The following is a 25,076-nucleotide window of genomic DNA, read 5'->3' on the forward strand; positions in this document are numbered from 1 at the left end:
TTGAGTCAAGTCTGCTCGAGGGGAACACTCTTCATAAACGGTAAACTGCAAGGCTAAGCCAGAGTGCACAGGAAGTTGATGCAAAGCAGCCTTCCTCATCCTGGTACAGGCTTAGTCATCCCCTCCTCTACAGCACCGCTTCAGGAATACAGTGTCATCATCATCCACTGTAAAATAATGGGAAAAGTGGGTTGAACTCATTGATCTCTATGAGAGCTCTGCAATATTCACAAGCGAACTGGACTATGGGGCATTAGAGAACTGTCTCCAGAAGGAGCAGAAGCCAGAATAAGGCAGAAGACTTGGAAGCCTGAAGCTCCTTGTTTCTAACCTTCTCTGTAAGAGATTAGGTAAAGATATCTTTTCTTAATGCTACAACATAAAACATGCACTGCACCACTTGCCATGAAGAAGTCTGCATTTGACAGTCTGGGAACAGGCTTTACCTCAGATTCCTGGAGATAAATCCCTTTGCCATCTTGCGTTAAGTTGCGAAAGGCCTCTGCAAAAGAAATAAATGAGGAGCATTAACTTGATATCCAAGAGATCAACACCAGCCAAGACTCTCTGTCTCAGGAAAAGCCTCAAAGGCAGAGTTCAGAAGCTATTCAGGAGTGTATGTGAGCTTCTCTGGTCTGTCACTTGAACAACCCTGAAGGCTGGGACCCAGACAGCAGCTGAATAAAGTCAGGCATGTTACTGTCTGTCCATTCAACTATTAGACCTTGAATAGCATGTGGCCCAAACCTCATCCTCTACAGTGCTGACACATGTACAAAGTGTCTACAACATGAGCTCACAGACTGAATAACAGCTGTCTCATCATAACTGCAGTCCTACCACAGGTATATTCCAAGGCTCTATTCTTCCTGGAGAATAAGGATTCTCCATCTGTAATTCGCCTACCTCCTCCTACAGAAGGCTGGTGCAAACCTGCAGGGAACTAAACCATTTTGGTATGTACGGCCTGGCTGTCTGTAGAAAGTGACTGGTGGAAAGATAAAAGAGAGTGCTTGATTTTCTCTGTATCTGTCCCTTGCTTTTAATTGCCTGCTCTTGGTCTATTCAGAAACACAGTCCTTATTTTGAACTTGCCACTGCCAGCTGGAGAAGTGCCAGAACAGCCAGGGCTTAGCTGGGCAGCCTGGCCAACCATGTAGCACCAATCTCACCTCCCATGATCTCCACTCGAAGCATGAAGCACACAAAGCTCTCAAAGCGGATCTTTAAGTCAGGGTCACCATATCTGATTGCCATCAAATTACAGACTTCATTGCTGAGGGAAATACCTTCATAAAAGGGAGAAAAAAAAAGGAGGAGGGGTGAGAACAGAATGAGATAGGAATTCTCAGCCGTACACAGCTGAATGATGATCATTAAGGTCCATTCCAGCCCAAAGCAACCTATGATTCTACAAATGTGCACAGCTATGGGTATGCACACAGCTGTGAGGGTGCACAACTGAGAGGTCTTCAGCCCTTCTCCAACAGATTGTTTTTTGCAGACCTCCCCTATGATAGTCAAACATCAACCAGCCCAAAACAGGCCATTACACAGAGATTACATCTCCTCCAAATCTGAAAGGGTTCAGATCTGATCCCCTCACAGAGGGAGTTGCCCAGAGTTGAAATAAAATACACATGGACACCCTTTGCTCAAGAGGTGTGAGGGAGCAACAGCAGCTGTGTTTAAGAACAATACTCCACAAAAGGATAAGAAAGGAGATGAAAAAGAAAATACAGAGGAAGCTTATAAGAAAGCATCACTCCCAATGTCAAGCAGCATTTGCAAGGAATAGAAGTATTTTCTATTCATGGCCTGGGATTTTGGTTTGCTTTACCAGAGGTCTCCCTGGGTTCCTCACTGTTTGCACTGACTCAGATGAACTGGGTGAACCACTCATCAAAAAGAAGAGTGATATTTAAGCTGTACACATTCAATGAAGCTACAAGACTGAGCATCAGCCCCCACTCAAAGCCCAGTGAGAGCAACAGAGCTTAGTCCAGTATTTGGATCCATATGTATTGTCCTCCATTTCTAGACCAAGCTTCAGACATTATATTAGTGAAGTCAGGCATCAGCGTTGCCTCTGTGCAAGTCCCACCCTTACAGGTTCAATCCCTGAGCTGTCAGCTTCAGCAGAGGTAGCAATTTAATATGAGCTAGATCTGGCCTCCTGTATCCACACAACCCCAACACAGTCCTTTAAAATTAAATTAGCAATGAACAGGAAGGGATTTAAAAACTGGGTCTGAAATAGACAGACACTTCTGTTTCAGAGAACTATCCATATGAGACCACACTGGGGCAAAGATTAAGTCACCCATCCCACAGCAGAATAAGTTTCAGATGAGTTTACCCAACTAAAGAGGGAAGCACAGATGGCTAAAACCATGCAGCCTATGGTGTCTTCCCCTCCTCCTGGGCTCTACCTACAATTCTCAAGATGATTCCCAGCCCTAGGCTTTTTCTAGCCTTTCTGAGGAAGAGGACTTGCTAAGGCGTGCTGTGGGCTCACCTGTCTCCTGTACAGCTGCATGCAGTTCCACAAGGTCAAGCTTTCCTGATCTGCTAGTATCTCTTTTCTGGAACACTTCCTGGTGAGGGGAGTATTTTTAAACAAAACAAACTCCCCCAAAACAACGGATGACACCAAAGGGACTGTGAGCAAGGAGTTATAAAAAGGGGCCACAGAAATTATTGTTATACCAAATAGAAAAGCAGCCTTTTCCACAGGACTCTGAATTCCTGGATACTCAGCGTGCCAGAGGTGTTCAGCTTTGTGGGAGAATTAAGGTCAGAACATCCCAACTAAATATCAGAGAACATCCATTACATAAAAACCCCAAACACACCAAAACCTCATAGACACCCTAACATTCGCATAATTATAATATGAGGATAATGATTTCTTAACCCATAAGGCCTTATCTATAGGAGGCTTGATCCTCCCCCCACTAAATTCATAGAATCATAGAATGGTTTGGGTTGGAAAGCACCTTTAGATCATCAAGTTCCAACCCCCCTGCCATTGGCAGTGACACCACACACCAAACCATGTCACCCAAGAATACGTCCAGCCTGGCCTTGAACACTGCCAGGGATGGAGCATTCACAACTTCCTTGGGCAACCTGTTCCAGGCCTCACCACCCTCACAGTAAAGAACTTCTTCCTTATATTTAAGCTAAACTTCCCCTCTTTAAGTTTGAACCATTACTCCTTGTCCTATCACTACAGTCCCTGATGCAGAGTCCCTTTCCAGCACCCTTTGTAGGCCTTCTTCAGATACTGGCTGCTGATTTCAGAGACAGCAGGAATCAATCCTTTCTCAAACCAATTCCATTCTGTTACAGCTGAACTGTTATTATGAAGGGTGAGAAGTGCAAGGGCTGTGTCCTGGTGGTAAAGAAATCACAGTAACACCCAGTCTGCCCTAATAAATAATGCTCCAGAGAAACATCACTCATGCCAAGGATACATCCAGAAGTGCCAAGATACCCTGGCAGGCATCCAGACTGAAACTCAGGTGAAAACTCTGGAAATCTGGAGAGAAAGAAGAAAGAAAACTTGTTTTGAAGAGTCATTGAACATCTCTCAGAAAAATGGACTCTGACAAAATTCCCCCTCCCTTGAGAGGGCCCAGACCCCAAAGCCTTTGTGAAACTTTACACCCACTTGAGAAGATGTATCATTTATGATGATAAAAATATGAGGCTACAGGATGGATTCTAGTAATCTCAGAAAATCCAATATGAGCTCCCCGCAGGCATGTAATACAGAATGAAATATGGTCCACTATCTCCAGCTATTAGAGAAAATGGAAGGAAAAGGACATCCGAAGCTGTAATCCCAAACAGAATTTACTGCATGACCTTGAGCAAAGTCACTTGACCTGAAGAGCTTTGGGGAGCAGCACTGCAGATTGAAACCCTTGTGCTAATCATCTCCACCTCTCTCTTTCACAGACACACTGCCAGCTTTGTTAATATAATTAAAAGTACAGGCATCACTGAAAACATGATGCTGCACCAAAGGTTAGCATTCCCAGTTCATACATAAGTTACATGAAGAGTAACAGAAATAGACTCTAATCGCACTGCAAATCATGATTATAGATTGTCTGTGGACTTCCACTGAGCAAGGGACAGAGCCATAACTCACCAACCCCTTCTCTGCAGAAAGTGAAGATGTTTTAATCTTGTAATAGCCCTGTTTAGCAAGTATGAATCAAGTACTATAAGGTTTTTAAATTAATGTCTTCATATTGATCACTTATGAAAAATGAAGACTCTGTTTAACATAGTCTTCTCACAGACAAGACAGTGTCTGGTGGGTCACTTTGCAAAGACAGAAGAGCTATCTTTGTCCACCTTTTTGGAAAAGGGAGCAGTGTCAAATTCAGCTTAAGTGGAAAAGGCATCACATAAGTCTTTTGTTTTTCTTCTTTGTTGCCTAGAATAGCTGGATGGTGTATTTTCTGATGCACATTGGTTGTTATCAGTGAAGAAACTGGGAAGGAAAATTGGATTCATCATTATATCTGTAGCTCTGTTATCACTTTTCAGAGAAAACAGCCCCTGCAATACCTTGCTGCTGCCAGGTAGCTTTATTTATAACCAGGGATCAAATCATGAGTTTATGGAATACTCTAGGCTGCCACTGGCACAGTGGATGTCAGAGTCCTCGCAAGAGAGACAACCTCAGGGCTCACCTGGTTCTCGCAAGTGTAAGTTATGCAGGCTACCTGCACCTCCATCCTGTCTCCCAAACACAAACAGAGCAAGAAAACAGCCCTATGCACGCATAGTAGGGAAGAGTAAGTAAGAATAGCAGGCATGAACCAGGCACATCAAGGTACAGGCAAGTCCCCCTTCCACTGCATAACTGCCTACAGACCAGGCTAACTTTCTACACCTTGTGGCAGTGGCGCTGCCAAGACTGTGGCAGTGGCACAAGGTGAAATATGGTAGTTCAGAATCAAGGCTGAGGTTAAGCTGGGCTTGGAGGTCCAATTCAGACTTGGCATCCACACACAATATCTACACTTGCTCTTTCCCCTCATTCTTTCAGTTGTTGAAATTCAAACTAGATTAGCTTCACCTAGAAAACTTCTACCACATCGACTCACACCCCAGCAAATCCTTTCTCTCTGGAAATCAAACATGGCGTTAGAAGAGTCAGTTCAGTCAGACTGAAGCCAGTTTCTCTTCCCAGAATTCGAGAAACAGATACAGTAGCTGAGGCTTTTCTCTAAGAGGATTTATTTCACAGAAACATTCTTTTTCAGCACTTACTTCCCCAAGATATATTATTCAGGATCCTCTGGAGCTGAACAGCATTTATTTCAGGATTCTGTGATATAGAAGAGAATTTTAAATTTGTTTTTATATAAAGTATTAAATCACTTTTCTTCCTCTTTTGTTTTCCCAGCATGTCCCATCTTCATTCTCTGCTTTTTTGGCCCCACTCCAGCCACTGTGAAGATCAATAGAAAAGACTCCCTTTGAATATGACAAGATTCTCAGCCTGCAAGGGCTGCAGTCTGCTCTGGGCTAAGTTCTCAGGGCTCTGCACAGATCAATACAGTAGTGCAGATTTATGCTGAGTGAGGATCCAGGCTGTTAACCTTTCAGCCCTGGTGCCATCTGTCCCATCAAGCATACTGTCAAGAGACCTGCTTCAAATATTTCCCTTTTATCATTTACAAACAAAAAAAAAAAAGATGGAAAGTTTGGAATACTTTCTTCCCAAACTTTTTCAAAGCAGAAATTTCCTCTCCCCCTTGTTATTCTAAAGTTTACAGATTTTTTAGGAACTGTGACATTTGTTTCTTTGGAGGATGTTTTTTTAAATGTCACTGTTCCAAATAAAAGCCCATTTTCAGGTCACAGAGCCATGCCATGGTAATGCAATTAAGAAATGGCAGAACGTGCCTCTGTGTGTACTTGGATCTCCTGAAGCAAAGGACCAGCACTTCACAATACGTGGCAATTTCTAGCATGTCTGGAAGCCACACCGTTCTCAAAATCAGAATCTTACACAAGTGGCCAAAAGTAAAAGCATTGCTTGTTTTTAGTAACAGCTAAATATTGCTCAACACTTAAATAGTCAAAATATTGCCATCCAAAGAGCAAATGTGTTTTTATGCAATTGTGCTTGCCAAATACAGGGTATGTTGCTAAATAAACCCTTTCCAAAAGGTGAAACACTTGCATCCTTTGTCAGTTAGTGAGATTCATGAATGTCAGCTCCATCCCAAATCAGGACAGGGAGATCATTAAAAAAAAAAAAATCTTTCACAATAAGGATTGTATTCACTAGGAAAGTTAGTGAAAAAGGGAGATGGTGGGATACCTACTCCACCTCTCAAAGCGAGTGAGCTACCATCAAACTGTGCTGAAGAATGTATGAGACAAGTGCCAATATTTCTCTAATAGGAGACTTTCCCCAGTGAATCTAAGAACACCCTAAAGGATAAGATGGATCCTCGCCACCCACCACTTTATCCCCAGTACAGACAATAGGGATTAATGTTTAGGAGGAGCACGTGAGCCTGGCCAGCTTCTGCAGTTCATTCTCCTGTTTCCCAGGCACCCACACCTGTTGGAAAAGGGATCTTAGAGGGTACATCCCTGCCTAGTCCTTTAGTATCTGTTTATGGAACTGCTGCCCATCATTTTGCTAATACCTTTTCAGCCTGTTGATACTGTCATCACATCCACAATGTCCTGTGGCATTAAGTTCCAAGTATTTGCACTCAGTTGTGGAGAGAAGTATACCTGTTTCAACACTAACACTGCTAAGCTTCACAGTCACTGGACACACAGCCCAACCTCATGTGGCCCCTCTGCTTTACACACTTCCACATCCAGACCTCCTGTGAACATCCATGCCCTTTTACTTTCACAGAGCTATAAAATAGCTCTGGAGGAGTTTACTCTGGCAGCTCATACACACACTTACCTGTTCAAAGTATTTTGTGAAGAAATCCTCCCAGATCTTGCCCTCATACCTATCTACAATTTCCTTTAAGATATTTAAAAAAATAAATTAAAAATATCATTAAGTCAAGGAAGAAGAACATTGCCAAAGACCATTGCTAAAGATGCTTTCCCAGAACTGCACTCTTGTCCTCTGCCCTTCCACCTTCTCCCCACCACTGCAAGCAATGCTACACCACTGCTAAGATAGCTCCCACCCCATAGGAATGTTATTTCTGGAAAGAAACACTCAGGTAACACTAGGGTGGGGAGAAATATTTCCTTCTCCCCAAACTGTTCAACAACAAAGGATGGGGCTCATTCCATGCCAAGAAAGGGAAGGGTCTCTGTCCTTTATACAGGAAGATAGAGTAGCAAATAAGAATAATGGTGTCACAAAAAGAAGTTTGCAAAAAGACAACTAAGATGTTGAAAAATTTGCCCATCCCCCCATTTGACTGCATCTGTGCACATGGTCCAGGGGACTCTGCCTCTAAACCCAAGCTGCGCTGCAAGAAGTGCTACAACACAAGAACACCCATTCTTGCTCAGCATCTCCATAGGGTAAAGCAACAGGAAAAACCCAGCATTCAGAACTGAAGACCAAAGCACAGACCTCCCGCTCCTCTCATACTCACCTTAGATAGGGTGAAACTGGTGTTGCCACCCATTTCCCTGGAGATGCAAAAAAGCAGACACATTAAGGAAACATCCCAGAGCTGTGTGTTTGTCTCATCACAGGTGGCATCTCCCATCCCCAGATGGGACCACAAGCTGCTGCTGCAAAATGTATTATTTTTTCCTAGTGTTACAGCTGCAGCAAGGGAAGCCCTCATGTCCATATGGCTCTCCAAAGCCTGATGGCATTCGAAGTCTCCAAAGCACCATTTCTGCACAAGCAACCATTGTAGCATTGCCAGCAGGGTCTCCTGGTAAATTGATGGTGCATTAAAAACCTCTTGTCCTTCTCCACATTCTCAAACATAAGCATGCTGCAAGAACCCTTTCTGTGGGTCTAGCTCAACACTACTTGAAAGGATAAAGCCAAAAGCAGTGCTTCAGCCATTGAGAATCCTAAAATAGAAGAAACCCACAACCAGTCTCTCCAAAAGAGATTGTGTTGCTTTTTTACAGAGTAAAGTCTTTATGTTGGATGCATGAGACTAGAAAGACCAGACCATCCCATCATCCCAGGGAAATAGGTACTAGCAGAGGGGCAGCAGCATCTCACCGAAGAACATGCTTCCTGGAGAAGACCCGCAGGATGAATTCAGCCTCCTGCTGAGGCTCCAGGGTGGATGGGACAATCACATAGACACAAGGCTCCAAGTGGAAGTCATGAGTTACCTCTCGCTCATCAAGGAAGACCTGGTGCTTGTTCACAGGCTGATGTCGAGCGAAGAACGCTGAGGGCAGCTTTCTGTTGCTTTCCTGGTACTGTTAAGGGAAGAAACAGAAATGTGTTCTACCCTAGCCAAACAAATGGACAAAATGCAGGTGAGGAGTTCACAGGCATGGCATAGACAGCCTGCCTTCACACCTCGGATATTTTTAACAGCACAAGCGGGTAACAGGGCCCAAAGGACTTACTCTCCTTCCAGGACATGGTGATTTTCACTATGCACCACCCCTGCCCAATGCTAATATGACAAAGAATGGACTTCCTGCAACCTTATCAACTTAATAGTACTTGCAAGGAACAGCAGCAAGGACTGGGGAGGAGAAGTGGCTCCTGTCAAAGTGGCTACCGCAAAAGTAATTTCCATATTTGCAGAAATGACTGCAGACAGGAACTGCTCTAGAGATTGCTCTTCACTAACCAGAACATCTCTCCTACCCAATAGGTACCATGCACTTTTTCCCCAGCTTGCCCTTTATACTAGGGGTCTGGTAGCAGAGGATTTTTCAGAGCACCTGTGATCTGAATGTAATGCAGGACCATCCTAATTCCTACCTCTAACTCCATGCACATGTCCTTGATCTGCCTGGCACTCTTAGCATTTACAGATGTTTTGTTCTGCAGGCACTTTCCTGCAGTAGGAGGATGGATAAAATGTTAATCTAGGCAACTCTGAACTCATTTTTAATGCCACGGAGTGCCCAGTACACAAGCCAAATAATTAATCCTGCTACCTAAACCACTGTCTCCTTCTGATCTTGGCTGTTCCTCAGAACATTTAGGCATTTTACTCCACAGCCTCATAGTGGAGATGCTGTTCCCCTTTCCTTTGCCAGTATTTTTCTTGCTAATAGAACAATCTTTCTTCTGAAGGGTTCAGGGTTACTCCTCCTCATGCCCCTTATGTTAAATTCAAAGTTGTTGCATTCCAGTCAATACTTTGTTGACTGTAGTTCCAATATTTTATATGCTCTCAGCTTGTCATCTCTCTATATTGATCCTGGCAACTGCTACAAACGTGAAACTGAAGTCTTGGCTGACACCAATGTGTGGCACAGCAGTGTGCTAGGGCCACACTCAGAACCCCTCTGCCGGGAAGTTTAACTCACTTATAACCCCGATAGTGCCCAAAATATTTAAGTCATGAAGGAGTGGCATCTTACCTCATGGTTACCATGCTGCGAATACAGTAAGTGGGAACACAATTGTGCTGCCCTGACCATACACCCAAACTCCTTCTTTGCCACCCTGAATTCAAAGGGACTCTCACGTAAACAGTGTTCTGAGTGGTAACAGAGTGGAAGGTATGCCCTTTTTAGATAACAAGAGCTAAACCTGTGCTTGTTTTTAATAGCCCTCTGAAGTCAGAGCCAAAATTAGGACTCACATCAGGGTTTAAGTTCCAGAGCCCTTCTTCAGGTCCCAAAGGCTTCTGGCTAAAGAAAATGCTAGAAATACATCTGGCCGAAGCAAGCTGAAAACACCTGCAGCATCAGCTCCAGAGCATCCCCAACCAGGAAGCAACCTGGGCTCCCCAGGAGATCCCTGACTTGCATGGGACACAAGCTCTGTTCCCACTTCATCCCAAGACTGGGAGACAGCAAAAAAGTAGCTCTGGCTCCCCTGAGAGCTGAAGTGAGTCCAGCTTAGACACAGTCACGAAATGGTCAAGAAACCATCCCACAAGTGCAGCATGGACAAAGTGCTGATCAGGTAAACACTGATGCTGCTTCTAATACCTTTGAAGACCCAGCACAGAAGCTGAACTATTAATGCCCCTTTTAAGGCAACTAAGCCCTGCTGATACGGCTGCTTTTCAGAAGAGTCAGTGGATAGCTCTGCATTAATAGTGACTTACCGCAGTGCCTTACTGAATTCAAATACACTGTTACTAGCTGTCAGCCAAGGAACAAAAGCAAACACACCACCTTCAGTGTTGTCATAACAGCTGCACCAGCGCAAGTCCCCCCGCAAACAGCCAGCAGTGGTGACAAGGGACTCACCTGTAGGTCCACCTGCAGGAAGAAATAGCATCTGTCAGACAGGAATCTCTGGGTCTCATACAACATAGCCATGTCATTGCTGGGAAGCAGCTATGTATGTCCAGCTGGGGTCTTTGCCTTCAGAAACATCAGCCCCTCAACCTGAAAACCCTTCCCCACAGCCATCTCTCTATAACTGCGCAAACTCACTGCAGCAATAAGAGCTGTGGCTTTGTCAAAGGTAGAAGAGTGGCTCTGCAAGGCACTCAGATAAGCAGAGAGTTGAGGGAGGGCGGAAACTCTCACTCCTTCTAGTGATACCCACTTACCCTTGGATATACAGGGAACTAGCAGCATTCACACACGGGCACTGTCACCCTGTGCTAGGAATACTTCTCAAACACAAGGCTGGATATAACCAGAAAGCTGCACTCTTCCTGCCCCAAAGTAAGGAGATTTCTGGCATCCTCTTCCAGCATTTACACATGCTCTCAGAGTGGGCAAAATAAAGCCCAGTGTGCTCTGAATCAACAAGCACTTTTCACTGCTCTGCAGGCTGACACACAGCACGCCAGAGAGGCAGCAAGTGAGGCACAGAGCCTGTAGGAGCCTAGCCCTGCTGTGTGAGAAGACTGGGCACAGGCAAGAAGAACAGAGACCATCCTGCACACAACAGAACTCTTGGTTTGCAAAGCTGTACATTTTACAGGGGCTAGAATTCTTCCTATGTGGTGAAAGCAAGAAAGGTAAAGCAATTCTTCACACCTTGTAGAGTGAAAATCCAATGAAGAGGTGGGGAGCTCGGTTTCGGTGTTTGCTGCTGTGTTTCTGCATCAGGGATATAACCACGTTGCAGGAACCCAGGGTTTTTTTACTGTCTTCAACTGGTAAAACATTCAGCCAATACTGAGGGTTCATCCAAAAGGTGCCTAAACAAAATGGGAAAAACATTTTTCTGTCATTTTCCATCACAAAATTGATTGCCAGCTTCCCATTCGATGCCTGATATCAGACTGAATAGATCACAGGTTGTCTGGACTCCAGAGCCCACAGGGATTCGATCTTCAGGTGCAGTTTGCAAATCCAGCAGTGCAACCGCTATGTAGGACAGGAGGAAGGCCAGGGAACTACATCTCTGCTCACATACAACTAAGAGTTCGTTTTGTTTATAAATGTATCACTATTCCTCTATCACCTCCAGTGTATGGGCTAGCTGACTTCAGACCCCACCTGCTCTGCTTCCAGGAAGGCTGAGCCTCTGCATTTCCCATCCACTTTACTTCAAATACCACCCCCTGGAGGTGCCAAGGATGCAAATTTTAACAAACAAGTTTAATGCCACAAAGAAGCTCAGTGTTGGCAATTGATCCTAGGATCCTGCAGCTCATTTCATGCCATAACAAGCCCACTGCCCTATGCTAGCAAGTAATTACTAGCTTCTGCTCTCACAGAAGCTGCAAAGTCCTTCAGCTGCTTATTTCTGATGTTTGTGTGGAGGGAGAGGCAGGAAGACCATGTTTCTGTTGTCAGTTTTGTGCTAACAGGTATAAAGTGCTGGTAATTGGGTAAGAAAGCAACATTACCACAAAGCCATCCAAAAAAGCACCCCTCACCATTACGGAATCCCAGACTTCCTCCTGCTGTACTTCCTTTAACCCATCTCCCCCTCTTCAGGGAGTACATCCACTTCTTCCCATCTTCCTGGCTCATCAGGTCTGGAGTTAACTTACAGATCATCAGATCTACGAAATGAATCTTAAAATCTCGCAGAGACATCCTGGGAAAAGAGTGCCAAGAAACATCTTGTCAGCAGTTTAGTTTAGTCCATATGGCTTATAAAAAGAAAAAGAAAAAGGAGCAGGGAACTTCGAAGCTGCACCATTTTGTGTTACATATGGTAATGCTCATATTTTATTAGGCACTAAAGAAAAGAGCGTCTGCTCCATCAGCAGCAGCTAGGAGTAGCAAATGCAAGACTAAAAATTCAGTAAAGGATAGCAGCACAGAGATTAAAATAATATTGCCACCAAAGGGAGAGCAGTGAAACGACACGGGTGACAACATTGCCACCTCGTGGCAGAAGCTATGGAGAAACCACGAACAAACAAGGCACGCACGAGCTTCCCAAAGCTATCGTCAAAAAAAGGCAGGACAAAAACTCCTGAAAGCTGTCCCCAGCAGCAGTGTCCTGCTTCCCCCTCACTCCTGCCACTGAAGAACAGTGAACGTCTTCTGTGTCAGCACAGCTACTGCTTGTCACGTTGCCATGTAGCAGAGGACAGCAAGAAAGCAAGCATGGGCTGTCATAAAGGAGATCACATATACCTTGACCTAAATGGGCTGCTTCATCTCCAGATGCAGCCCCAGAGCTACTGGCAGAGAAGGGAAAAGCAAGATTGTGCCATTACCAGAATTCTCCATCATTCTTCTTTTTCCTCAGCAAAATCTTCTCCTTCGGGCTCAGCAGCTCCCATTTGTAAGAGCTGAGTGCAAAAATGAAATGACTATTCAAACATTGCCTCAAATTCAAGGCAGAGTACATAGCTTTTCTCTAGGAAAAAAAAGCCAAATTCCTGTCCCCACATATCTCCACATTTGCCCCCCACTAAACACAAGTCCCCTATGCCTTCAGCCACAGGAGATGCTCCACAAGCACTCTGGGTCCCATGAGATGCAGCTGAATGACTCCAGTTTTCTCCAGCAGTAGCCAGAAATACTCCATTTCCATACGCCAGTCCATTCACTTGCACACACAGCTTCCAAGTGCTTAAACCATAAAAATCTAGACCTGTTTTGTTGGTTAATATTCTGTCAAAGGAGACATAATAGGAAGAGTGTTTGGCATAATGAATGAATGACTAGGACAGCACAAGAGGCAGCTGGGAGTCATTTAAAAGGCAGGCCTACAGTATGTTGCTCATTATGCTCTTTAACAGGAACAGCTGGTATGTTGTCATTATGTGACAGACATGCATCAGAGAAGTTACTGCTCTGCAGACAAGGTGAAAGTCACTCACACTCCCAACACCTCCCTGTGCTCTTCCCTCCTCCCTACCCCCAAGCCTCAGCAAACAGGGAATGAAGTGAAGCTTGGAAGAAAGGAACATGCTCCACTTCAAAGAGGAATAGGACACGAGTCTACAGTTGCCAGTGGTCTAGAATACAAACAGTTATCTTTCATGGATCTCAATCAAAAACTTCAGGCAGATGCAAATATAAGGGCCCATTTGCCCCACTAGTTGCTTCCTCTGATCTCATACTTGTGTTTCCCCACACAGCCAGGATGGAGGACTCCTTCACAGTCACTCAACTCCCAACAACTTTCCAGTCCATGGAGGACTTTGCATCGTCCCTCCCATGCCCTGAAACATGCAGTTTGTTTAAAGCTTCCTGCATAGCTGTCACTCTGCATGCCAGCCAGATCACAGCAATGTGGTCAGTGTCTGATGTTCATATTATGTTTCCTCTGGTATTCAGTGAATGGAAAAGAACTGAGCTTGTTGAAACTGCATGTGTGAAATGAGCCCAACTATGTGAGCACTATGTGCTGGAGAAACACAAATCTATCGAGTCATTGCTTTGACACCAGAGGGTCTGCCCAAGCAACTGTTACTTATCTTAATGCTGCTGTCAGCACTAATTCATGCCTGAAGATGGCAGCATCTTTCCTCCAAGAAACCTTACCTCCCACTGGGCATCAGACCTTCCCTTTTTTAATCTTACCTGTCACTCCAGTCTCCTTTCCATTCAATTTTTCCCCATGGATTTCTCAGTCTCACTAGGTTTTCTGGCCCATATTGACAGGTCACCTGCAGAAAACAGTAACACTGTTTTGGGACCTATTATTTTACTGCCCCTTAACCCTAGACAAATATCTTTAGGGGACTTCTAATGATATTTCTGCAGATCAGTGGGGTCCACCTGCACTCTCTGCTCAGAAGCCCAGTTCAGTTCCCTGACTTTAGCCTTGACTCACGTTTCCATCTGCAGTTTTTCATGTTTTGGCCCTTCTATTCCATTATCTCTGCTTCTCTACAGCCCCTCTGATTTCAGAAGAAGGCTTTTTACCCAAAGTAGCTTTTAGCATATCCTCCCAGCATCCCCAAAGGCCAGCTCTTTCATCCTCAACATCCAAGATGCATTTGTAGGTGATGCTTTCAGCAGAGCACTGTGAATCATTCCCACACTTATAGATATGCTGATCTATAACCACTGTCCTTTACATTAAGGTCATGACAGTAAAATGGACACACTTAGAAGTGAACCCTTACAAAGCACAGAGTCTCTTTCAGCCTTAGAGTAAGACAAGAGCACTGGGGGAAGAAATACTATAGATTTTCTATGGCAATCTAAAGGTTGAACCTATGACTGCAATAAAAATTGCTGACATCCAAACAAACCTGGACCCAGGATATTAGTGATAGTCTTACCTTTCTAATACCAGTCACTGTGTAGGCATGGCCAGCAACAAGCCCATTCTTCAGGACCTTTGTTGCCTGTATACAAGGAAGAGAAACAGAAGAAAAAGAAACCTTTTATTTTATCCCTGCTTACACAGCAGACTCATACTAATACCAGAGACCCATACCAGTGTAAGCAATGACTCTCAAAGCAAATAAAGACTGGTTTGAACTGGGAAAAAAAAAAAAGATTAAGTCTAAGCTCCTAACAGCCATATTTTGCACTATGCTTGAATTTGGAAAGTTGATAGGAAGATCTCTTCCTAAATTATGGATCTTTGGCTAGAGACCTCACTTTTTAAAAGTCCAGGAACAGTAGAATCATAGAACTGTTTGGATTAGAAGGGACCATAAAGCCCATAGCTCCAACCCTCTGCTACAGGCAAGGACACATTCCACTAGACCAAAACTTGCCCAACTTGGCCTTAAACACTGCCAGGGATGGGGCAGCCACAGCTTCTCTGGGCAACCTGTGCCAGCGCCTCACCACCCTCACAGTGAATTCTTTTTCCTAATATCCAATCTAAATCTTGGAAGCCAAGATTTGAATTTATGTTCTGAACTACACACCTCTCTATCTTAGATATAAGACATTCCATGAGTCTCTGTGCCTCACTGCACCACCTGTAAAAATGGGAAAATTTATTTGACAAAAATGGGAAGAACAACATGTAATAGAGGTTCTTTGATAGATAAACCAGTCCCTAAGCATAACAACAGAGAGCTGAGAGCACCAGAGAATCAATCCACGTGCAAAGTTTAAACTTTAAGAATGTGGCTTCTATAGAAAGTCCTGTGCAGCAGCTTTGATACTTTTTGAGTCACAGTGACTAGCTGAGCAGAGCAAAACAGGTCTGGAAAGGCTTTTGGCTGTGAAGCCTTTTGATGTCACTCCAAGTCTCACCCCTAAATGTGTCTGACAGCCCATAAGAGATCTGCTGTAGGTTGCTCTGGTCAGGATGTCCCACAAATCAGGAGGAGCTGCTGCAAGCTTGATCCTTATATTAACACCACCTGTAAAATCCACCAAGGCTTCTGAAACTTGCCCAAATTGCAGATCTTCATAGGAGCCATACAGTCTAGGAAAAAAAGACATCAATATATTCTTGGGATTATAGTCACACATGGTAAGAAAAGAACAGTGTACCAATGAAAACATACAATAAAGGTTTGCAAAAACAAAAGGAAGGTTGTAAGTCACGGTTAATTTAAGGGGAATCTTTGGAATTTAGAAAGAGGGGGATCTAGCAAATTGTCCTCAAGATCAGCTATAGCCTAAAAGGTCTCTCACTGACATTCCTCACTGCACAATAGTGAGAACATGTCCATCACTACTTCTTTGATAATTCTGCCTTAGCAAATGTTGCCTGAAATTATCACTATTATCTATATCCAAGATACAGTGCCTTGAGAGGCATACTATCTTGAGAGCTCAGTCTCCATCTAACTTTCTTTACCACTGCAGTGCAACCTTCTCTGGTCATTTTGCTCTAACACCAAATGAAAATATCTCAGCTTTCTCATCTTTGCTGGGATCTTGCCCTTAATATTAACTTGGAGTTTTCCCTGCTCTACAGAAATTATTTCAGCCCAATATTAACAAACGCCATCAGTTCTGCTTTGTTGATTTCTTCTTAGTCCTAATAAACCACTCTAGACAAAACAGCCCGGAGAGAAGCCAGTATTCTCACTGTGCCATGCAACTTGTTAGATGCCTCAGCTTTGGGGGATTTCTACCTAAACCAAAGTACAATGTTTCAGCAGACACCCAGAGTGAAACTCCTTGAAGGTTTCTCAAACTCATAATACATCAAAGAAGGCATCAGAAATCATTCACCTTTCAAAATCCTGGTTCTTTAAAAAACTTGTGGCCTTTGCTCCTCTGCAGTATTTACAAGGAAGGCTTCAGCCTAGCCAATACACTCCAAATAGTGATAGCACTCACAGGACAATCCCCCCACAACAGGTCTGTTTCACCGCTATTCCTAAACCCTTGGATTTCAATTCAAGGGCCTGGATTGATAACAGCTACTACAGCAGTAGCTTTTACTGCATAACAACAAAAAGATAAGAACCATTTACTACACTCCAAACATGGCAAGGCTTAGGAGATGCAGTTATAAACAAGAACAAACTGTGTAGGCACCAACCAACATATTTTAGAGACGCTATTTGCATAAATTGGAATGAGTCACTTACTTAGCATATGCCTTCTCCAGAAGGGCTCCCCAGAACACGTTCTTATAGACTGAGGAAACAAAGATCAGCTCTCCCGCCTCATTCACAGGCAGGCGATCATCAACTACCACATCAACCCATTCACCGAAATGCCAGAGCTGTCAGGAGAAAGGAATGGGAAAAGAATGAGCTGATGTTTCCCTTGGAAGGGACCTCCCCTTGAAACAACAGGAAAGGAAAGATAGCATAGCTATGGGCACAGGACAAGCTGCTTTGGGTCAGCAGGACATACTGACTCACCCACAGAGCCAACTCCCCAGCCCCACCCTGCCAGAGGAGAAAACATTATCAGGTGCAAAAGGATTAAGCAGGGAAATGAGGCACAGTTGGGTTTCTGGGGAAGGAATTCCTAACTGCAGGGTAGCAGAGTTGTATCAAAAGCTGGGCAAAGCGGTAGAAGGTTGGAGCAGATGTGCTCGAGTCCTGCAAGTTGTTGCTACTATGTAAGAAGACTTTTATCTGGATTAAAGTATGGGTAGGGCACAGCTGGAGAGAAAGGCCAAGCGGAGTCATATCCTCAAAGCAGCTTGTAGTTGATCCACTGCACTGCTCTGTGGGAGGGGTGATGGACTACACTCGAGGCTGGGATAGTCTCTGGCCACTTGCCCCTGGGCAAGGGAACAGCATACAAATTATCTCAGGGTGTGACACAAAACATGACAGAGGATTTGTGAAGACCTCCTGTGCTCTGGAGGAACAGATGTACCTGGAAGTGGAAAATGCCAGCATATTTCCTCTCAAAGCTCTGGTTTTGTGGCACGACTGCAGCAAAGATGTCCTGGTGGAATGTCAAGGCTTGCAGGGCTGCCAGGAACCAGCAGTTCTCTGCGCCAAGACAAACGGACACATGCAGTTGGCTGAAAAGTGAATGTTGTCAGCCAAGTTCAGGAACACCACCAAGATCCTGCAGAAGAGCTGTTGTGCTGATGTCTTTACAGTTATAACAACTGTCCATACAATCATAACACATTGTACCCAGAAAATGAGATGATCCAGATGCATGCTTTACTTAACCAAACTATGGTTTATAATTGTTCCCCCATGATCTTTTTATTTGGATACTCCTTGGTTAAATAAGAAATCTAACAAGAAATAGCTGTCAGTGGAAATATTCTAGGGTTTTATGGACATTGTGTGTTTGGGGTTGTTTCTCTGTTCTCTATAAAGGCACACTATTTAAAAAATTCCATTTTTCTTAGAAACATTAACTTTTCAGAAGTGAAAAATAATTTCCAATGGATCTCACACACAAGACTGTATTTATCAGACTTTGTGCTTAAGGGCTTAAGCACTTCAACATTAATTTAGTCCTGCCCTACCTGTTTTGAGATGACAATATATCCTTTCATTTCAGCTAACATGAGCATAGCATTTACGTTCCTAACTGCAAAACTGGGAAGAGAACACAATCATACTGAGCCTTCAGTACAAAGATAGCGAAAGTTTCAGATTTTCCTGCTTCTGTGGTCTCTGTGCAATGGTCAAGCAACAACATTCCAGACCAGTAAGAGCACAGGATCACTTCCTATTGCAGTATTAACATGCACAAAGAGTGGTGATTCCAGCTGGTGGAGACACCTTTCATGTCTCAAATCCTACCTTAAAGTTTGACAGGTTTTTCACTGAGTCTATCCCAGCTTAATGATTGTTTCATCCACACCATGCCAAGTGAAGATAGAAGATATGTACACCTTCTATTTCTATGCCAAGTTTTATACAGTGAAATTTCCAGGGAAAACTTTATCTTGTATAAAAATTCTTAGATATTTATACAAAAGAGCTTCCTTACCCACCAGTCCTTGGCAGAGATCAAGTTGCTTTCTGTTTGCAGCATAAAATACTGGACTTCTATGCAAAGCCTGGAAAGCACACAACCAAAAAAATGTGAGAGAGTCAAGTTAGTAACATAAGCTGGGTTAGCCTAAAGTCAAGGACTTTCTGTAGTCTCATAAAATGGGAAATCCAGTGAGTTCCTAGTCTAGGATGTAAAAACCTCATGGATATGTGACACAAAACATTCCCTCTGCCTATTCAAAGCTTTCAAAATACTTGTGGTCCCTTTGTCCCAACAGACATTGCTCTGGTTCAGGTATAACTCTAGCATTATCAAGTGCTCTGGCTAACCTGACACAAGCCTGGGCATACATTTGTACTTGATCTGCATTGAATTTGGTCTTCAATGTAAGTCAGTGGTGTGCAGATGCATTGAGAAGAGAACCCTGCAGACCTGCCAGCCCTGCTCCTCCCTAATTGCTGACAAGTATGGCAGAGCATAACTGTTCAAACTTTCAGGTAGCCTGGCTGATGCCTCCACAACTGACAATCGAGCTACAGACTAACTGATGGCTGCTACAGAAGTTCCTGTTGCTGTGACAAGAGTAGGTCCATGAATAATTGTTCAGAGAGAAATTATGTTATTTTTTTCCCCTCTCACAAGTGCCTCTGGGGTTAAATTAATAACCCAAGTGCCAAACTTATGTTTCACTCGAATGACCCACAAATTGCTCAATCTAATTTTCACACTGTTGGCTTCCCCTTCAGGCAGTAGCAGAGAAACAGCAAACCCTCAGAAAGCAGTTACAGTAATTAGACACCAACCCCCATCCTTAGTGAATTTGGGTGTTCAGTTTGCAGGTCATCAGTCATAGAAGCAGCAAGCTACAAGCCTGCAGGCTGAATGGCAGAATCTCAGTGTTTCCTCTGCAGCACAGGGACTGAAGGATGAATAGCATCCATCCTCAAAAAGCCTTTGCTGGGCTATGTTTGGCATTCACAGCAAATGGCAGCCTTCTTCACAAGGCAGTTTAGAGCAGCAGAATGGTGGACTGAGAGACAGGGGAGCTTTCAAGTCCATTCCAGTATCTCTGGGGTGGTATCTACACCTGAAGGGCTTTGTAGAGGCCAAGACTCATGTTGACCTTTCCTTCCCAAATACCTCTATGTTGATTTAGCTGCCTCAGCCACAGGGCAGCACAATCCAGCTCAGGCCCCTGAGGACTGCACTCTTCCTCTGCATGCAGATTCTGACTTAACACAAGCCATCTGTGAGATGAATAACATACGAAACTCTGAGAACCAGGGCTGCTATTTCCAAACTCTCCTGCTCACTTTGCAAAGGTGCCTCTACTTTCCTAGTGATTTTCATGACTTTTGCAGAAACTCAGCCCTTCCAAGAAATTGGTTAAATCTGATAAAATATCACAGCTAGCAAATAGCTTAGCTAGGAGATGCTATCTGCTATTATCTGGCTGAATTCTGTTACAGACATGGTAACATCAGAACTGAAACTCTCAGATAAATCTGTATGCTGCTTTCAAAAAGTTCTGATTGTCAATATGTTGCTCAGTGGCTCAGTAAGAATAGAACTACCATTGCTAGTAACAGGCCTTATCTAACCGTGCCAGGCCCCTGCTCTGGCCTCCTAGTCTTGGTATCTATCCATTTGTTATGAGAATGTGACCAGCCCATGCAACAAGGTGTCTCTTATTTTGAGGTACAGTTTAAGGATAGGATATCATCAAAGGCCTTGGAAATACATGCACAGTAGAAAACAGGTCCCAGAACTAAAAACAACTTACTGACTAATGGTTGGTTACTGGTATCAGTACAAGCCAAACCTTGAAAGCTGGGAAAAGACTGTTCTAAGAAGAATAGACTAAACAGTTAAGCAGGAAAAAAAGAGCCCAGCAAGACGACAAGGCACCTGCTGCTGCATATGAAAAAAACAGATTCCAGCATCACAAGGGTATGTGGTCCATGGAAGAGGGCTCAAAGGCAAAGAACGGTCTCAAAACTCAGAAATTTTCTAAAAGGTCAAGACCTTGGATTTTGTGGAGAGGGATCATCACCATAAGAACTGTAATCATGGAATCATAGTGGGATCACCAGAGCTGTGAGCTCTATGGACCCAGCTCCCTCTGCTCCCTTTGCCTGTTCTCCCTGCCTGCTCTGAGCATTACCGGGTATAAACTCAGTGAGCCTGGTTATGATTTTGGGCAATAAATGCTTCAAAGGCAATTATGAAACTCTGCATAGCCCAGCTTCCAAAATGACAGCTGATTACAATATGTGTAATCTCTAGAGGCATTAAAACACACCTAAATTAAAGTCTAAGAATAGTCTGATCAATGTTAAAATTATTTCCTGGCTATCAGCTGTGATCATCCTCTTACACTGCAGTATCCACTGAAACTCACTTACATGTGGCCTCTTCCACTGTAAATTTTGAGGCAGTTTCTTCAGCAGTGCTCCGGTTCCAATAGAGCTGATGTGAGCAGGGAAGGTGTCATCTGTGAACAGGTGATTGTTCTTCAAGCAAGTCTCCAGCAAGGCCTGATAGTTCTGCTGGGTGAGAGGGGGGTGTTTCTGAAAGATACTCCTGCCTAAAGGCACAGGTGACTTCTTTCTTTTCAAGCACTGGAGAAAAGGCATGGTGATATCCACAGTAACGCCTCAATAATTCTTTTACACTGAGGATTCTGCAGGGATCTCACTCTGCACAGACTTGCTGGAAGCTCCTGTTTTCTTGGGATGAGGTGTGACTTCTCCCAAAGAATTCCTGGTAATTAAAATAAGTGTAGAGTCAATTTAAACACGGCTTTTATAGTTTTCTCTTTATCCAGCAGGGAGAGGCAGGGGGGTGGCCCTCCCTGGAGAAGTGGGGACCCATCTGATCCTAATCTAGCACCTACCACTCTGTTTTCAGAGCTTTACATTCACTGTAGATCTGAGTGAAATCAAAATGAGTGACCCCATTGACTTTTAATGTGGCTTTGAAGCCATACATACAGTTATTCTCTGTCTCTCTGGACTATTTTAGGCTTTCCAGGATATTTTCATAACTCACTGCAACATGAACGACAGTTTTTATTCAATCACATTCTGGCATGTGGTTATTTCCCCTTCCCAAAAAGGAAGAAAAATAACACATTTACCAAAGGCTAACAGAAAAATGGAATACATTAGGTGTTACAAAGGCATTACTCACACCCCTCCAAAGGTTATTTTACCCTTTTTGCCTCATTTTGGAGAATGATACAATCTCTCCCAAGAGATCACATTCCATCTTGCTGATTACCACAGATTCACACATGAAATCACATGCTGAGGTAATTTTTTTTCTTGTAACATTCAAGATAGATGTTTCTCATCCCCCCACTGAAAACAGCAAAGAGTGATTTCATTGCCCTTTTTTAATATTAGCAGCTATGCTAAACATTTAAGGAACTTTTCAACCCAAACCATTCTATGATTCTCAAGGGCTTTGAGCAACCTGGTGTAAGGAAAGGTGTCCCTGCACATGGCAAGGGGTTGGAATTAGATGGTCTTTAAGGTCCCTTCCAACCCAGACTATTCAGTGATCCTGTGATCACCTGCTGCTGCAAGTGCTGGGATCTTGAGAGAAATGATGATTAAACTCTCAGCAGACAAATCACACCCCTCAGTGGCAAGCAGGTGATCATAATCACAGCCTTCTCATTACAGCGTGGACTGAAAACTGAGTTGGGCTACGAAGTTCAATAAATGGTTCACATGCCATAATGATACAGCATTTGGAAAGCTTTTCTGCAGAGGAGGGTCTCTGAGACTCAAAATCACTGCCCCAGGCACCCTAGGAAACTAGTCTCAGTTAGGAGCCAGTTGATTGTTACTCCCATCTAAGGTCACTGGTGTTCCCTGTGAAAAACCAAACAACCACAGATTGTGCCATCCTTCCCACGCAGAGCCCTCGTTTGTTATAAAATCACTCTGCAACTGATCCACAAGGCTTGATCTTCAAGGGCAACCAAGGAAAAATCTTCAAAATACAACCCTGGTAACAAAAATTCCATTTTCTATTGTACAGTAAACATTTCAGACTTGAGAAAGGATTTAAGTGCCTAACAGCTTGCCTGCTTGGTTTTTTTGCAGATGAAAAATACTATCTCTCCCTCCAAACCTTGCCTTTCACAGCCATTGACTTTCACGGTTACAACATGAGCAACAGACAGAGAGATAGATTTTAAGAGAAAAACAAGAGGAAGGAAACAGCCTGGTGACTGGCTGCACTTTATATAGACAGACAAAATACGTATGAAGAAGCATTTCTCATTTTGCTGCTCCCCAGGAAAAACACTGATGAGCAACTGATATACTTTAAGCTACACTGAAGAGGAAATACTTGAGATTTGCTTTTAGGGTGTGCAGAGTATTTATGCCTGATGAAATTATTGTAACCCTTCCCCTGTTCTCACCTCATTCTGGCATTTATTTGAAAAAGAACTAAACTTTAGAGATAGGCCTTGGAACCCAGAGGTAGTCTGAAAAAAAAACCAAACAATGCTTTCAAAAATGGAGGTTTAAATCACCTGAACATGGAGCTTTATTTTCAAGAAACTAAGCCAGCAGCCTCAACTGTATCAGACTGTGTTGAGAGTCAATAATGCAGCTACTTTATATGATTTGAAAACCTCCCAGCTGAACCTACCTGTAGGTGTATTGTTTTAAACACTTTTCCAAACTACCTGGAAATCTCTGAACAAAAGATGCAATGAAGCATTTTACGTGTCATGAACAGTCACTCATTAGACAGCTACAATGTGTTCCACCTCGTGTTTCGACCTTCTTCTGCCTGCGGTCTGGCTGCAGTCGTGTGTAAGAGCAGGTGCCAGATACAGTTGCATACAGCTAGCCAAGGAATACCTGGAAATCACTCGTACTCCACCCAGCACTGTCACCAAACCAGACTGAATGGGAATGTCCCACTGTGTCCTCCGACATAGGTGAAGCAGAGTATGTGCAGGTCTCTTCCTGCAATTAAAATTTCTAAGAGAAAGCAGCCAAGTGTAGCAGCCAGAGGTTAAAAGCTTTAGATGGAAGCCGTGAACCAGTAGGTTGGATGGATTTGATCCTCTACTCGCTGCACATTTCCCTTGTTAGTATGCTTGAAACCTAAGTCCTTCCACTACATTAGCATCCTATGATTTCTTCTGTATCTTTCTCACATCTTAAATACCTTGTCCGTAAGTCTTAAAATGAGTATCTGAAGAATTCATAGAAAATCCTTCACTTTTAGTAAAAGTAATTGGACCATGAAAAAATTCTATGACAGTCCCTTACTCTCATCTTCTCTGATTTAATGAATACAATCTATCTGCACTGAAGAGCTGCTCCTGATTGTGTGGAACAGAACAAATGTCTGCATGCAAAATAAATTTTTGGGTGAGCACAGCAAACAATGCAGGGCCATCTTTTACAACTGTTCTCGTAATACAGCAGAACATTAGCTACAGAAATTAGTAGTCATTAGTCAAAATGGAAATGTAACTGTATTAGGCTTTGTTAATCTTTATTAGTCTCTAAACAGTACAAAAAGAGCACTTGCAGGTACAACCTCAAGTCTTTGATTAAATGTAGTGGTGTATTTCAGAAATAAAAACTCAAAGCTGACTCCCATTCTTCCTATGGGCTTTATAGCAAATAAAAATATCCTGAAAAGAAGCACTGAACTGTGTTTTCTCACAAAATGAATGCACATACCAACAAGTGGAGGACCTTGCTCTGAATTCCCAGTGCTTAGATTATTGTCCCAAATGTTGATAAACACCTTCTGGTGCTGAGATTTTCAAGACTGAGCAATGAATCTGCTCCAGAGCCTCTCAACGATGTTAACAAAAAGCCTGTAGCAAAAATGCCTGGATGGCTTTCAGAACTTCAAACAATGTCTCCCTGACCAAATATTCACTTTTAAAGACTCTGATTGAGAATTTAAAATACATATTCTTTGCTGCATAAATTGCCCAAGCCACATTGAAACCAGTGGAAATATGAGAATCCCATCAAGATCTATCCTTCAGCACTTAAGGTTACACATCCTGTTCATAATCATCATCATTAGAGATTCTGACTGCTCACAACTCCCATTTAATTCAGGTAAAGCTTTTGATCTCTACAGAATACTTTCTGATCATGTGTCAGCTAAGCCACCCCTAAACAGCAGCACCGAGGGAACAAGGGTGCGCAAAATGTGACTTGGCT

At 43.4% G+C, this 25,076-nt stretch overlaps 1 protein-coding gene across 1 annotated transcript; it reads right to left on the reverse strand.

The window, feature by feature from the left end:
• Positions 1-140: 140 nt before the first annotated feature.
• On the reverse strand, positions 141-21,613 carry LOC308220423 (calpain-14-like; the record flags this gene model as incomplete). Its single annotated transcript, XM_080616370.1, has 21 exons — positions 21,261-21,613; positions 18,850-18,919; positions 17,767-17,885; positions 17,022-17,158; positions 15,727-15,901; positions 14,793-14,858; positions 14,086-14,171; positions 12,771-12,845; positions 11,976-12,139; positions 11,128-11,291; positions 10,384-10,395; positions 8,213-8,418; positions 7,620-7,656; positions 6,965-7,027; positions 5,296-5,353; positions 3,480-3,544; positions 2,710-2,778; positions 2,519-2,597; positions 1,173-1,289; positions 447-502; positions 141-167 (listed from the first exon to the last, which is right to left on the reverse strand). The coding sequence occupies exons 1-21, from the start codon at positions 21,489-21,491 to the stop codon at positions 141-143; spliced, it is 2,076 nt and encodes a 691-aa protein (XP_080472496.1). The 5' UTR covers positions 21,492-21,613.
• Between the last annotated feature and the right edge of the window lie 3,463 nt (positions 21,614-25,076).

The sequence above is a fragment of the Psittacula echo genome (genome assembly GCF_963264785.1).
Source record: "Psittacula echo genome assembly, chromosome: 4".
Taxonomy (NCBI): domain Eukaryota; kingdom Metazoa; phylum Chordata; class Aves; order Psittaciformes; family Psittacidae; genus Psittacula; species Psittacula echo.